Below are 16,200 nucleotides of genomic sequence, written 5' to 3' on the forward strand. Positions count from 1 at the left end.
TTGTATAGGAGCATTCGTCCGCAATGATTACTGTGAAACAAACGCAAGCTTTCACACTTTCACAGTCAAGCGGATTCCGCCACGGAGTAATAAACAGCTACGCATCAAAACATTGACGTAGATACGCTACTGAGATGATGCACAGCCATCGGTGAGTTAAAACTTATAACAATTTCTTAGGAACAATATAAGAATCAATTTACGAACCGAAATAAACCGACTCCAGAACCGTTTTAGAACCGATGTAGAACCGAAAAATAACGATTCTAGAATCGTTATAACCGGTATAATATCGGTTCTAGAACCGTAACCGAAATCGATATAGTCAGAAACAGGGGTTGAAACGGTTCCGAGAATAACTGTTTCAAACTGTTATATATCGGTTCCGACTGAAACAGTTATGAAGAACCGATATTCTAAATAACTGTTATAAGGAACCGAAATTTCTGGCTATATCGATTTCGGTTACGGTTCTGCAGAACCGATATTATATCGGTTTCGTAACGGTTATATATCGGTTTTATAACAGTAATGTATCCTATCTGTTACGCATCGGGTATGCGTAGTACGTTCCAAAATATTTACGATCAATGTCACATTTTTTTAATGGAAATTCGATTTGTTTATAAGTCTTTTTATCGCTGGACCTCTCTATCTGGTGTCTCTCTTTTCAAAACTCCATCAATGCAGGAATAGCCGAAATGAAAGACAGCATCTGTAAATTAAGTATTGAAAAGAGAAAAATAATTGATATAAAATTAGTAGTAAGTTTGTACATATTAGTAAAGTTATTGCTGTTATTGTTAGCAATACTTTAAATTAAGTGTCAAATTAATATTAGCCGTAGTGTACAATAGTTATTAGGGATATTTAAAAACATATCGACATAATGGGCCGAAAGAAATGCGACATTCTTCGTAAGTAATTACACCCCACACGATTCTCAACGCACAGAATGGAAGCTCCAAAACTGGGAAATTTAGAAAAATTACGAAACTTTTTAGACTCGTAGTAAAATATACACTCTTGCGATGCGCTTAAAAGGAACAAATTTTATTTTTAAGAAACAGCTCAATCTTCAGCAGCCAATTCAAGCGAAATTCGAAAAAGAGAGTAGCACAGTTAATCACAGAAATTTCTAAACCCCCACAATCTTTTAAACGTCCAAATTTACCCTTTCCCTTGAATGTTGAGAAGTGAACTTGTAGATACAAGCGCAGTCTCGTTACATTGACAAGGTTGCAGCAGAAAATCGCGCGGCACACGTGCCCGCCTGTAATTCGCTCTATCATCGGAATTGCGTGTAACCGTAAAACAGCGTCTAGCCGTCCTAGCAACATAGTTTTAGTTAATTCGCGGGAGAAGACGCGTCTCTCCAGCAGCGATCGTCTCTCCACTTTGGCACTCGAGGGTGTAGATGCATCGTGTCGCCCGCCTGCCCCCTCTAGCGCTCGAATGGTCAGCTGGACCCTCGTGCACGTAAATCACGGTGCTGCCGCAGATCCAATTATCAAATTGTCCGCCACTTCAGCCGAGTCAAGAGAGAACCGACCAGCGAGTGTCAGGGAAAGAGAGAGATCGGCGGCGCGGGGGAATTCCAGGCGGAAAGAGCGATACGGGTCGAACGGGGAAATGCTGGGAAATCAAGGCGAAGACGGGGCTAAGGGAGGCGCGATCAAAACAGAAGCAACGTGTGGAGGAACGAACGAGGGAGAAATCGGACAGAGATAATGTCGCTGGCAGAGGATGCAGCGTGGTGGCTTATTGGGTGCTTCAGAAATTGAAACGGTGGTCCAGAGTGTCCAGACTCCAACGAGACTCTTGACACGATTCCTTAACTTTGAGTGGCGCGAGGTTCTGAAAAATGCTCTTTCAAATCGGCCAGGCCTCTCCGAGCGATCGCTTCTGCGGGGAAAATTTTGTACAAAACTAACGCAAAATTGACGTTCCGTGACTCCTGGAAGTCCCAGACGATCATTTCGATGGTTTTGAAAAAATATCGACGGGGAAGCCACGCATAGGATGCAAATCTCACAGCGCTAAAGAGAACCTGAAGAGTGAATTTAAGTTAGGAGCTACAGAATTTGATGGCGGGAACGAGTGATGGGTGGTGGTGAGAGAGACGAAGATGCGAATAATGAGTATTTTTGTATTTGTACTATTTATTGAGAATTTCTTTCTCAAGCACCACAAGAATTCGTACCTGTGACTGTGAAACGCCCTGTATTCTGTGTAGACGACGGGTGAAGCTAAGTGCCTCGGAATCGCTAACTAAAGGAGCAATAGATCCTACGGAGGCAAAACCGCTAAAGACAGCTCGACGTTAACAGCGAAAATTTATCACTCAAGTGACTGGGAAGCACGCGAGCCCCAGAGAGTATTTCGCAGCCAGATAAGGCGATCGGTCGATAAGGAGAGTCCGAGGAGATGGTGGGTGTACAGTTGTAAACACTCGAGGCGATCGTTGATAAGAGTGGCGATCGAAAGGCAAGAAGGTGATCTTTGCATTCTTTTGGGAGGCTCGGTTTGCCAGATATTATTGCAGGATTTTCAATGATTCCGTAACTGACCGTGATAACACAGATATCGACTAGAATCTTTGTATGGTCGGAGCCAACGTAGATTTTTTAATATTTACTGATACGATTGTGAGAAATACACCACTTCGTTTACCTAACGATCGAGATAGAGAGGCCTCGAAAATGGAACGATGTTTTTAGTAAAATTTATAATTAGGTACGTTTAGCGACTAGTGAAAAGTGAAAGTACTATTTGAACAGTTGGAGGCATCGATAAACATTACAATGCAAATTATGCAGTATTGTTAATCATTAACTAAATATTCTTACGTGTTTATTACTATTAATATATCAGTCGAAGTAGTTTGATAAGAATAAAGGAAGGTGTTTAGAGCATTTACGACTTCTTATTTTCCCTGATTGATATCTTCATGTTATATAGGGAAACACGGGGAAAGTGGGAATATTTAGAAAGCCTACAATTTGTCGATGTAAGCTTACAAGTCCTTCCACGGTAATGAAACGCTTCTGACTGAATTGACGTGTCTTATCGAACGCAATCGTGAAAATTGCTGGTAGTATCGAAATTAGAGACTCCTTCATCCGATCGCTATCGCAAAAGCCCGTAGCAATTAGAGCTTTTAGGTGACCAGTTGAACTGTTGTTATAAGTCCCAAGTGGCGCGTGGAGCGGTGCAATGTTTTTTTTTCCCTCCAAGAACGCTTATACTAATTTCCTCGACGCGTTTAAACGTTTCCTTGGGGTTAAGGTGCCCCATGCACCGGAAAACGGTCGTTAGCCCGGAAATGCGAAACGGATGTGCGTGCAGAATCTGCACATACTACCCCCAGCACGCGATTTTAATGCAGACGTCGTCTTAGAGGTGAGGTTAATTCAGTTACACGCAACATTGTGATCGCCAGCAACAAGTAACGGCAAGAGGTGGAATTAATCGAAAATTTCATAAGCCTGTGCGATTCTTTTAGAAATTCTACAGGAAAAGCACTTTTAAACACTGCGCAAACACGTTAAGAACATGTAAACAAAGTAATGAGACTAATGTAACTAACGAATTCCCTTTTAAATTACACTAGTTAATAATTATGGGACACGAAAAATTGGTTTTAATAAGTCAATAAAATCGGGTCTTTCGCTATATTGCTGTACAATTCGTTCGGGTTCGCTTCCTCTGTGGTAACGCAAACAATTTTAACGCAAATGTTTTGTAACTCTCGCTATAAATGTAAGTACCTTTATATTTATGTTAATGATAAGTATACGGTTATATACTCTTAGGATTACAGCGGTGCATATTCCATCGTATTTTCTTCAGCGGCTAATAATTCTTAAGAATCCTCAGTGGGGAAAAAAAATGGTAGAGGGAAAAAGCAAGGGGTGCCTGTGCAGCTCGTTTCTAATTTATTTATTTCAGAAATTTGGCGGTACTAGTCGACAAATAAAAATAATGGTTCTAATAATTAGAAAATTCAGAACAGAATGCATCTCACCCGAAACTTCTTTCTGGATTTAAATTTCAAGTACCTGCTCACTTTTATATTTTAATTAAAAATCATTTCGTACCTAATCCCTATACATTATAACACCGCTCACAATCTGACCTGCACAGTCTAGTCTTCGCATAGTAAACACTTCCTCCTTACAATTGCAAAATTAGCAATTTTTTCGCACTACATATAAGTGCGCAAGGCTATTCTAGGAAGAGATGTTCGCAGACCACTCTATCGTTTCTTCGAAGCCGACCCTGAGTTTGATAACCATCACCTCTCGTCCACAAACTACCCAACGATATAGATCATGCACTTCTTCTGAATGTAATCGACGCATCAGACGCATGTGCAGCGGGTGCACCCCGAGATAACCCCGGGCTTCCAATAACTCTGTCTCATCGCTTAGTTCTATTTAATTCACGATATGCCGGAGAAACCATCCACAACTTTTGGAAACATCCAAATGGATGCTGGAATATCCAATACCATCTATAAACATCGAAACTGTGCATAAATTATGTACTGGCACATGCCTCCAAGGTTATCAATATGTATCGATAAGTAGGTACGTATAGATCGCAAAATATCGATTCCGAGTACAGCAGAGTTAAATTTTTAACCGGCGTCAATTAAAGATTTCTTACGGATAATCAGTTCACTCAGTTCTGCACAGACATTTAATCGCTAAACGGTCTCTTATGTAACAGCTCCTTGAACTCGTTGACATCTTATCGATAATAATTAGCAACCTTTTAAACGAAGCAACAGGGTTGCACGATATTCTTCTGGGCACGGCGAAACAATCGGAACAGCGGTTCAATTATCGCCATGATAAAATGACTCGTCGCTCATTTGTTTGACGATTATCAAAACCAGCGCTCGATAAATGTTTTAATTGTCTTCATCGTATTAAATCTGCAAGCAATGATGCACTTGATCGGGCGCGTTTATCAGCCCGAGAGAGAAATATTATTCGCGGTTAACGAAGCTCCGGTTACACGCATTTTATAATAACAACGTGTTTACGTTTCAACTTGTAATTATCGGTTCAAGCAACTCGTCCCATCTGCACAGAGAAAATCGCGACCGTGATGGGCTTTCGATTACTCGCGACACTTTAAGGTGACACGCGTTTTGGTATTTCCGATTTCCAGTGGCAACGGAAATGCATTCAAGCCGCGAAACAATTTCGAATACTATTTAATGATATCGGGAATAACAAAGGACCCAGCGCCGGCCTTATAACCGAATGAATGAATCATAAATTTAATTTTGTAAAAATCGGTGAACATTTTGAAATTCAATTCATAATTTAAAATTAATAGAAGCTTGCAGTATTTTAGATGCAAGGGCAATACGCGGAAAACAATTTTGATTTTTAGTCGCGCCACTTTTTAGCGAAACAATTAAATTCGCGTTTTATTATGTTTCTTATTATCGCTGCACCATGATAGGAAACCGCGACACCATCTTCTTTTGTCGCACTGATGAAATTATAGAACAGAAAATTATACGTAAAAATTGTAAATTTCCACCTCAAAGGAAGAATGTTACGTTCCTTTTTAATGCACTGTCACATTTTCCTTTATTTCCTTTAAAAGGAAATTTCATTTAAATTTCATCGCGCGGTGCGTTATCTACACGGTTTCCAAAAGACGAGGCGGCCAATTATGAGCGGGCGTCAGTAATTTCTAGCCTCGAGGAAAGGTGAATGGTGGGATCGCGAAAAAAAGGCGTAATAGAAATCGCGCTAAACGGTTTCCAGCGGATTGCCAAAAATATTTGAACGAAGAGGTCTCTCCCTCGGGAAACGACAATTGAATCAACTTAGGGGGGCGGGTTTGATAGGCCGAACGACACAAGCGGACGCGTTACACGGTGCCGGTGTTTTGAAATATTACGCTGGTGTTACACCAATTATTGTCGACAGGCCACGAAAATCTAATGGACAATGGACGATTACGGCTGACGCTAGATCTCGATGTTTTCCAGGGATGCTAGGTGTACAGGTGTAATCGACAGAGATCGTTTTGACACTGTTGCTTGTCGCTGCGAACTGCCGTCCAGGAAGTGTTCCTTCTGCGCTCTGTGAAATTCTGAAGCTCGATGGAGAATATTTTTAACAGAAGAATTTGTATCAGTATGTAATAGAAGTATTCTAGCAGAAAAATGGTGAAAGGAACGTTGCAGTGAGTAACTTTAACATCCAAAGACCCTGTGACTTTGATTTTATCTCTTTCTGAAATTGTCCAGCTAGTTATTACATAGTACAACGTGAACTTAAAATAATTAGCCATAACAATCAAGTTATCGAAGCTAATGGCGTCAAATTTATTAAAATTAGGAACTGATAGTATATCGCGATTTTTAGTGATTTATTATTTAAATTCTATTGAACGACCTAAATATTTATTAGTTTTTAATTAGTAAATAATTGGAGGTATTTATGTTAGTTGAGTTTGTTTGCGTCAAATTGATATAAAAGTTTTAGTGTGTTTATTAATTAGAGGAATATTTACTTTATTTAATTTAGGGGTATTAGGGTCTGATATTGTTATGATTTCTCAGGGATTATTTTATTTGGTTAATGTTTTTTATAATGAAACTAATAGCCGGTTGATGATTGTTGATGAAGGTATGTACTAAATTAATTTTTATGGCCACAATATCAATGTGGTAATTTTCTTTTTGTTCTTCAAATATGGCTTCACCATATGTTCTTTAAATAATTCCAAGCTCCTTCTATTGGGAACTTGTTTTCATCATTGTTTTGATGAGAAATTGTTTTAATTATATATACGGGAGCACAAGCTTTCAGAATTATTAGATGGATGGAATAATTCTGACCCATTTCTTTGCTCTTTATTCAATCGTGTTGTGATATTCAATGTGATTTAGGACACTTCCCCATTGATAATGCCTAAGCGACTGCTGAAGTTTTTATCATATAAATCGTTTTGCAATCTGTTCGATATGATGATTACCCGAGGGCTATTGCATTAATCAAACGAAACGATTTTCCTTTAATACCTTTGACGTAGAATTTTTATAAAAAAGTAAAAAACTACCACATCATGAACATGGATATTCACTGTTGCACCCAGCACAGCTCTCATTATAATATATCGTCGTGACTGTTCCTCGCTGGCTCCAAAAAGGGTACACGTCAGCGAAGACACGGTCTATTGGAATAGGAAACTAGAATAATCCATGTATGATTATCCCTTTTCCATAAATATATGTAGAGAGAGCCACGAGGCATCGCCCAAGCATGTTTAAATATATTAGTATATTTTTAGTACATAATTCTTTGAAAGCTCCTGGCCCTAAATGCCAACAATCCCAACCCTCCTTGTGTTTCACGCCACAAGTGGGCACAACATCGCTATCTCGAGAAAAATCCTTCTCCTATCGAGATAGCGCTCGGTAGGTGATTTGGATTTTTATGAATTTGTGGAAAACAGGGGACTACGTAATTTATTTACCCAATCGTTCCTCGTAGTGTTTACCTGGCCTACGAATCCCGATAAACTACAATAACATGGATCACTGCACACACCAAGGTGAAATGCACAATAAAAAAAGAGTAAATAGTAGACTTTTATCGATTGATCTTATAAATACCGAAGTCTCTGCTGGGAGAGACCAGAAAGTCTCTGAACTCCCTATCGACGTAAAGGAAAGGTGAGCTGTAGATTCAGTTGAAAATCTTAACCACAGGCGACATCACATTCTGAAACTTCTTTTTCAGTACACATTGTTGATAAAATAATCAAGATGAGGAAACTTTTTGTGTTCCTTTGCGTTGCTCTTTTGGCTTCTTCCCTCGTCGTGGGATGTAAGGGCCCCGGTTTGATTGTAAGTGACATTTCTTATTAATCGTGCCTTGATCGCGAAATTGTCGGAACGAACTTTATTTACCGTCCTCCGATTGTTGCATTATTCACGTGCAACTTGCGAGGAAGGAATACTCTTCGCGTGATTCTTAATGTGCTTCAAAATTCAGAAGTATAATTTGCACCCAAGAATCAGAACTAAGGGACTTTTTAAATTTCTCGAGACATTCTCGAGAAAGAATTCTTGAGAAGGAACACTACGCACGAGTGAGACTAGAGTATGAAAATTCGTACTAATTCTTGGAATTATTAAATTCTTATCCTCACGAATCAGCATTTACAGCGGTACTTTATCCATGCAGGCAATTTTCATCGAAATTCCAATGACTAATTACTAACTGCAATTTGTCACAGTGCTCGGATGACAAAGATTGCTGCGGACCATTGGTATGCAATCCATGGGCTGGAAGATGCACCAAACCACCAACGCCACCGACGACAACGGCAGCACCCACCACTGAAGGACCTGAAGACCCGGCTGCACCACCTTCTGATGGCCAGCCCTGAATAACTCGCTGATCTGTACCGATATTACTTCGTAGGCCTACGAATCGACCTTACAATCCACTATACATAATCTCTACATATTATACTTGCAATGTGGCCGTAGTATGGACAATACATCATTCCAGAAATGAATTTTATCGAGCGATTTATTCTTCCTAATCATTGCCATTCTTCGAACTCCTTTGATTAGAGAAATAATTTCGGTAGCGCATAATCGTCGAAGAACTTGGTATGGTTTTGCAGTATAGACGGAACAAGCAGAAGTTTTAATTTCTGCTTCATTACCATCTTTTTCTCAAGCTTTCTGTTTGCCTTTTACCGACAAACTTCAGGGACGAACGTCACTTACGTAACCTTTGTGTATGAATTTTATGTGAACGATTATTATCGTAACACTTGAGCCAACTACGCTATAAATGAATGGAGAGACTCAGGTTCAGGTATCAGTCGGTATCAAGAAGGTAGGCCGATTAAGTCTGCGAAGCTACCGGTGAGTGATAATTAATAAAACAGCTGGCGGTCTGTAGACTTGCTACTGAGTCCAGAATTTCAGTTTGCTTACATGCAGTTAAATTAGTAAATTGACTGTAACTCTAGAATTTGATTCTACCTTGTACAAAATAATATGCACATGCGAACGGACATAAATTCGAGAATATCTCCATCATTGGAATATTTCTCGATTTTGCGAATAAATAACGAGCTGTATTTTCTGCTCAGACGTATTTACTTATAAATAGTTACCATTTATGCAGCGTTTCAATAATTTCACCGGTGTCCTTTGTTTCGATTAAGTATTCGCGATAATCCAAGAGCTTCAAGACAGGAGAAACGTGTCAAGTTACGGAATTAATAAAGATGCTTGGAATAGGACAGACTGTTATAACAATTCAGGCCGATCACTTCAAGTTGGATATAATTCTTAATTGAAAAGTAAAAGTTTGCAGTACTCTTCCCTTTAATTTGGCACACGAAGTGCATATACGTAGAAACGTAGAAAGCAATACAGGATTCCATGAAGTCAAGGTTTATTTAAATTTAAATGAACGTGTAATTCGTGTATTTTCAAATTTAATTATTCTCGAAAATGAAGAGCCGTTGGAAAAAATTTCACTCGACATTTTATATCGATTCTCTCGAGCACAATTTTTTCCATCTCGTTCTAACATGTAGAAGTGATGAAAATGTAGAGGAAACTAAATTTTCCAACATCATATTTCAGGTCATATTGTTACAGTTCTTTTCATATTTTTCTTCCTCTTTGTACGATTTTTTTAACGAAGTACACTGAACAAAAATGAGGAAAACATTGTTCCTGGCTGTGATTGTTCTAATGGCTGTCACAATCGCCGTCGCATCGCCTGCGATATTAAATACTGATCCACAAGTGGAAGTTTTAGAAACAGATTTAGAGAAAAACTGTAGTAGATGGCTTCGAAAAGTAAGCGCACGTTAACCACCTGTGAATATATTTTCATATCTATTTCAAGTCTAGCTGTGAGATGATTAGAAACATTTGTCTTTGCAGTGCAAATTGGATAAAGATTGCTGTGACGTGATGTTATGTTCGAAAATCTTATCCATCTGTATACTTTAAATTCTTACTACAAATTTTAGCGATCCTCCTTTTTCCCTTCTAAAAGGTATTTTTTAATCAATTATCGACATTCAAAAGAAAAGCAAACATTAATACATTAATACCTAGTAAAAATTGTGAAATAATTTTACGAAATGGAACATATAAAATTTGGAAAAAAAACTCTGCTTGTAGTTGGTATCTATTATAAATCGTAAGTCGCGAAATGAATTTCCGTGATTTTTCAAGTAGAGGAGGAGACTTGAAATTTCGGAAATCCGATGGATTCTCCTTCCACTGTTATTACCTATTCCATATATTTCTATCCCAATTATCCCTATAATTTCGATAGTGACCACAGATCGTCGGTTTGAAAATTGATCATGCTCCATTCTGATTTGGCATCTGATTTGGATTCATCAGTAATTGCGAAGCCTATTTCGAACGAGTAAATACACACAATCGGAGATATATTTAAATGATATTGTATGAGCTGAAATTTATCCAAAATAAACATTCACATTAACGGACGCGAAAGTGGAGAAACGTCTGCGGAAAACCATATTTTCCAATAAAATAAAATATTAATAACTATCCGTGTTGATAAATATTTTTCAATTCCATCGCGCGGCTAACACAGTCCTTTCCTAAATGTAACTTTTTTTTGCTGTTAAATAAATAATCGTTAATAGAGTCACTTCTCTCATTAGCACGCGTTTAATTTCGATAACATAAAACCTACATCGTTCAGAGACTTCTTGCAAATGCGGTAGACATTAACCAGATAATCAATAAATTGCTATAATGATCTAATTGTAAGTAAAATCTCTTTCTTTATATCTCACATTAACATTATCGGTGGGAAATCAAATATTACAAGCACTTATCCATGTAACTTCTTATCTACTATCGAAACAAATTTCTTACAGGCCATCTATCAATCAAATGCATGTATTTGATAAAGATAAGGGCGATCTTTATGATTGGTAAAAGAACCAACAGCCAAATGGCTGACGGACACGAATGAAATTGTTCGAATATCTGCAACCTAAGTTTCATTTTAAAATAATAATAGACACGAGTCTTTGAGAGAACTTAGAAAGACAATCTTGCAGGAAAGTACTTCACAGAGTAACTTGCACTTTACCTTCAAGAACTTTATATTCTGTCTATACTTTCGTCATTATTAAAGAAAGTACTCATCAGTCCGAAGTACAAGTTCTTCGTTTGTAATTAGATTACATTTTGCCCAACTCTGCAAGTGGGACCCTGGCCGGCCGCAGCGACCAGTCGCAGTTAGGAGATCCCGCCTTTAAGGAGGTGTGCTTTCGACTGAGCACGTCTAACATATGCCTGTGCATGTCAACACCAAGGAATTCATTGAACTCTTTGTATCACTAAGGCAATAAAGTTGTATGATAAAGCTGTGTCCGCGCGATTGTACACTTGATTAACCGTCTCGTATAAATACGCGGGGCTAAACCTTCAAGACAGTTCTGACTCCACTTCGATAGATATCAGAGGTTGGATTTTTCGCGAACAGAAGTCTGTATATTTTTTTTTCAATATTATTGAAACTCGGAAAAATTAGTGAACTTCCTCAGTTTCAAATGATACATTTTCCTTCGACTCTATAGAATTGCAATTACAGTAAGACACGCTATCATTTAAGCGAATGAATATTACTTCAGTGACTTTTTTACATCGTTTTTTAGTTGTTTTCAATCATACTTGCAGTTTTCGCATCTGTTCGCCGCAATGAAGTTCCTCGCATTTATCTTCATTGTTATAGCAACGTTTGCTGTCGCTTCAAACGTCGTTGCTCAAGACGCGACTTGTAGCCCGTGGTTGGGATACGTAAGTTCATTCGCATATTATTAGGGTAAACCGACCTTTGAGATTAATACTTGAATATATTTATGTATAACAACAAAGCAATTGTTGAAAATGCATTTAAATTTATTTTTCTTGAAATTTCTATAAAAATAATTACTTATTCTTATCGCAATTAAAAAATATACAATTATAAAATGCAAAACGCGTAGAAGCCCAGTAAATGACAGCATACTTTTAATAAGAATTGTACTTATTAATGTTTGCTTAATACGCGTAACTAAAAATATAGGATATTAAAAGTGCAGCTGCACTCCATTTCTAAACATATAATAATGTTTAAATTTATAATTGACATTTCTTTGCCTAATGATCGTTCACTGGTATGCGGTCAATTACTGGTTGGTTTACCCTAGAACAGAAATTCGGGAAGAAATTAGTGCTGTAGGTACAGTGTTTCCGAATATGTTCGATATTGCATGTTGATTATTTATGTATCGTTTCAGTGTCGATCGACCGATGATTGTTGCCGTAATCTTGTGTGTCTGACATATGCGGCTAAATGCGTAACCGCTAGAGGACTTATTGTCCCAGGACAGGATACAAGACCCATCGGATATGGGCCTTATCCTCCATCAAATCCAAACAGCCTTCGTCGATAAAATCGAGGTGACCAACAGCACTGAGAACAGTAATAATGTTATAATGTAATAAAAGCATATATTCATACAAGTTATTCAGTTTGTTGTCAACACCTGCAACAGTATTTTCCATTGTCACTAAAGCAGTAATTCCCAATCTGTGGGTCGCGAAGTGTTTTCTGGGGGTTCGTCACGGTTTCGTGGCTTTATTTTAATATATTATTAATTTAGAATTATATACTGAAATACCTATTTTCAATGTGTTTTTGTACCTTATTACCTGTACCATTAATTTACCAAACTTATACGGGGACGGGGGTAGCAGGTTATTTGAATATTATAAAAGAGAATCGTGACTCAACAGGTTAAGAAACTCTGTACCAAAGTATCATTTCAATACGATGTATTGTATTCAATAACTCGTGAATATCATAGCGATGCTATTTCTTTACTAACTAACCGCTTATTAGTTGCTTTGTCTGCACAGTGGCATTGTAATGAATTGAGCGTCTTGAGCAAGCACATATTTCTGAAATACGTTGCAGAAAGTTTTTGAAGGGGTTCGATTAAATTACAAATACCTCTAAAGTGGTAAGTGTATAATGATTTTCACAAATACTGTTGTATAGTGCTTGGAATGGAGTTTAAGGCTTACTAATTGTATATCATTAAATGATAAAGACTTAACTTCGAAGCTACTTAGTAGTTATCATGTTATTGTTTCCAAATATGAGACCCGTGAAAGTTCTACTGATAAGAGTGAAGAAGAAATTATTCTGAATGATGAAAGTGATTAAGAAAATTATAATACAGAATGTTTGTTTTGCACAGGTCTTTATTCTTCAGATGTGCAAGGTGAACAATGGGTTAAGTGTACGTATAAAGTGTTACGATTTATAAAAAAGAAAGAAAAAATAAGTTTCAGGAAAAAACAAACAGGGTCTCATATTAGGAACCCATTATTTTTATCTGCGTATTTGAATGACTTTCCTTTTTATTTTATTATGAAGAAACCGAATTTTTGTTACAGTACCTTTCAGTAGGTTGCTAAAAAATATATATTCTACTTTTCAAACATGTATCGAATTTTAATAAAAGTGTTCTCAGTCAAGAGTTATGATGTTTTTAAGAAATGGGCCTCATATTCGGCTACTTTACCCTACAAAAAAGAGAAATAATATAAACCTTAAAGTCTCGAAAACACTTCCATCCACATTAAACATCACCCAACCATTTTTTAAATTGCAGAAAGTGCAGCGTCGATGTTCAATGCCCTCTGCCGTTCATAAATAAGCAGTGTGATAATACGTATGTAAACCGTCGAATTGAAAATTTCCAAATGAATTGCGAAATTGCGGCGTTGCTCCACGGCGTTGCCCGAAATAGAGCGATCATCTCGTCGAATGGTTCACGATACGGTGACATTCAGCCATGGAAAAACTAAGGAGAAAGAAAGGGGATAAAAAAGAAATAATACGGCGTTTTCACTTCGACTACCGTCTGCGGATAAAGGGACAATATTACCGGATGATTCGGTTTCCTTTCCTGTTGTTTCCTAATAAGCGAATTAAAGAACAAGCGGGCTTTGTCAGGAGATCAATGGAATGTATAAAGCCCGCAATATGCTCTCCATGAAATATCGGCGGCGAAAGGCAAAAAGTGCCATTTCGTGCCGATCAATGGAAAGGGAATATTTGCGGTGGATGTCTATTTTCAAATGTTATAGGTACTCAGAGTATAATTAGGACGAATTGTAATTGTCGTGGTAAAAGGAAACGTTAGGTTTACGCTTTCTCCGGCTTACGGCAGATACGCGACTCAAATGATAACCCGTAGCTACTGTAATTTAACAAGCGCGTTAAAAAGAAAATGGCAACGTGAAAATTGTAAAATTATCAGACGATCAAACGTTGGTACATCAAATGGGAAATGAGGATTGAACGCGTAGCTGTGGTAGATACCTACAGAAAATCGTGAATACGAATTGTAAGTGATTTGTAATTTTCGTTGTCAACGCATTTTATCTGCCTGTTACGAAATTAAAGAATGATATTCTGGTAACGCTGACTGTACGAGTCTTTTGTTTTACAGTGAAATTGCAAGGCTGCTATGCAGTCGTGAAAGGAATACAGAATGGGGTATCAACGCAGACTCGTATGCATGTTTACAAGGAATGGCAAGGTACAGAAAAAAAATGTGCCGCATAGCGAATGTGTCAAGCTTCCAAGAATGACTAGTATCACGTATTTTCCGTGTCAAATGGAAAGCTAGTCGCTTTAACGATTCAAAAGTGGAGCCAGTCGCTTTACCGTCGTATTGTCCTTGAAACCTTTTTCAAACCTGCTGGTATGGGCTGGAAACTCTCTTCATCGCATCTTCCAATTGACGGGACCCTCCGGTTAAAATTTTTCAGAAAATCGATTTTTCTTTTATATACATTTTCGCAGTGTAACATCCCGAGAATACCCTGGTGAAAATTTCACAGCAAAATTCGTAAGGGTGTAGATTCTACAGTCACATAACCAATTCAAACTCCCAACGCACTATAACCACGATTTCAGAAGATCTAATGAACCGAATCAAAAAAACCTTGAGGCATTTGATTCGTAATTGGACTCGCTATCGCAGCATCCTATAACATATTTTTTTTAAACACAGGTTTTTTTTTTATTTGCACATTTATGCGTGAAATTACCCGTTTTTTGCACTACTTCGTTCAAATGTGCACCAATCATCGTTGTTTTGGTCTTTTTTGCCGCAACTAAGGATACTGCGATAGATATTGATATAAACTTTAAGCAGTTTTTGGGATATTTTATTTGTGGCGATTCGGTGAGTAAATTTCATGGTTACCGATTACACATCTCTTTTTGGCAGCGTTGCACTAAGCGCCACCTAAAAAATGCATCAAAACCGAAAATATGAAACAAAAATTTTAGGATACGTTATAAATAACCTCTTCTTGTAAAAAAAATCATATAAAGCATCTATTTTTCGAGCGTTTTGAAATATCTTTTGAGTACAATTTTATGTTTGGTTGCTCCTTACTAGGTACCTTCACAATAATGTCAGGCTGCAATTATTTACGTAGTTGTTTTGCATAACCTTCTTTAAACGCTCCACAGTATTATCTACTTAACTGTAAGTTTATTGCATTTAACTTTTTACTGATTCCTTTATATTTGAGAATTACATTTGAGAATTACATTGATGCTGAAGCATATCTATCATAGTGCTTTGCTCAATTTTTAAACATTCTCACATTTATCACCTCAAGAACCAAGATTAAAATACAACAGTCCAATATTTTACAACAATTTTCTATTACAAACACTACGAACTTTAAAACGATTGGTAATTATTCAAAAATTTAAGAAATCAGCCAACATTAATGCCTTGGTGTGTGACCTAATGAAATCTGAATACGATACTGCTCAATTAATTAGCAAAAATTCGACACACTTATTGATCTTTGGCAGATAAAATCCTAACACAATCTTTCCCCATAATTCGATAGAATTACTTGGAAGCAGTCACGGCGTTGGTAAATGAAAGACTATTTCCAAGATCTGGAAGCATCTTAAAAAAATTACTTTTCTTTGTATAAAACAACTCAGAACATTGGGATGTGATACGTTTCTAGCAAACATATTCAAATATAAGTGACATTTCCGAGAAGTATATCTTTTCTTGCTATTTCTCCTTGTAGCCACGTTACAC

General features: G+C 37.5%; 1 protein-coding gene and 1 long non-coding RNA gene across 3 annotated transcripts in view; both read left to right on the plus strand.

The window, feature by feature from the left end:
* LOC143368147 (uncharacterized) overlaps positions 1-12,575 on the plus strand; it is a 365,284-nt gene extending 352,709 nt beyond the window's left edge. The window contains exons 2-3 of the long non-coding RNA XR_013085167.1: positions 11,744-11,863; positions 12,434-12,575. This is a non-coding gene — a long non-coding RNA (uncharacterized LOC143368147). The remainder of the gene's footprint in view (positions 1-11,743; positions 11,864-12,433) is intronic.
* On the plus strand, positions 7,564-8,562 carry LOC143368146 (uncharacterized). Of its 2 annotated transcripts, XM_076810536.1 has the most exons (3): positions 7,564-7,711; positions 7,779-7,885; positions 8,278-8,562. In XM_076810536.1, the coding sequence occupies exons 2-3, from the start codon at positions 7,805-7,807 to the stop codon at positions 8,428-8,430; spliced, it is 234 nt and encodes a 77-aa protein (XP_076666651.1). In that variant the 5' UTR covers positions 7,564-7,711; positions 7,779-7,804; the 3' UTR covers positions 8,431-8,562. The 2 variants fall into 2 exon arrangements, with proteins under 2 accessions (XP_076666651.1, XP_076666650.1); XM_076810535.1 differs by lacking the exon at positions 7,564-7,711 and having other exon boundaries at positions 7,719-7,885.
* Positions 12,576-16,200: the final 3,625 nt, after the last annotated feature.

The sequence above is a fragment of the Andrena cerasifolii genome, chromosome 4 (genome assembly GCF_050908995.1).
Source record: "Andrena cerasifolii isolate SP2316 chromosome 4, iyAndCera1_principal, whole genome shotgun sequence".
NCBI classification, from domain to species: Eukaryota; Metazoa; Arthropoda; class Insecta; order Hymenoptera; family Andrenidae; genus Andrena; species Andrena cerasifolii.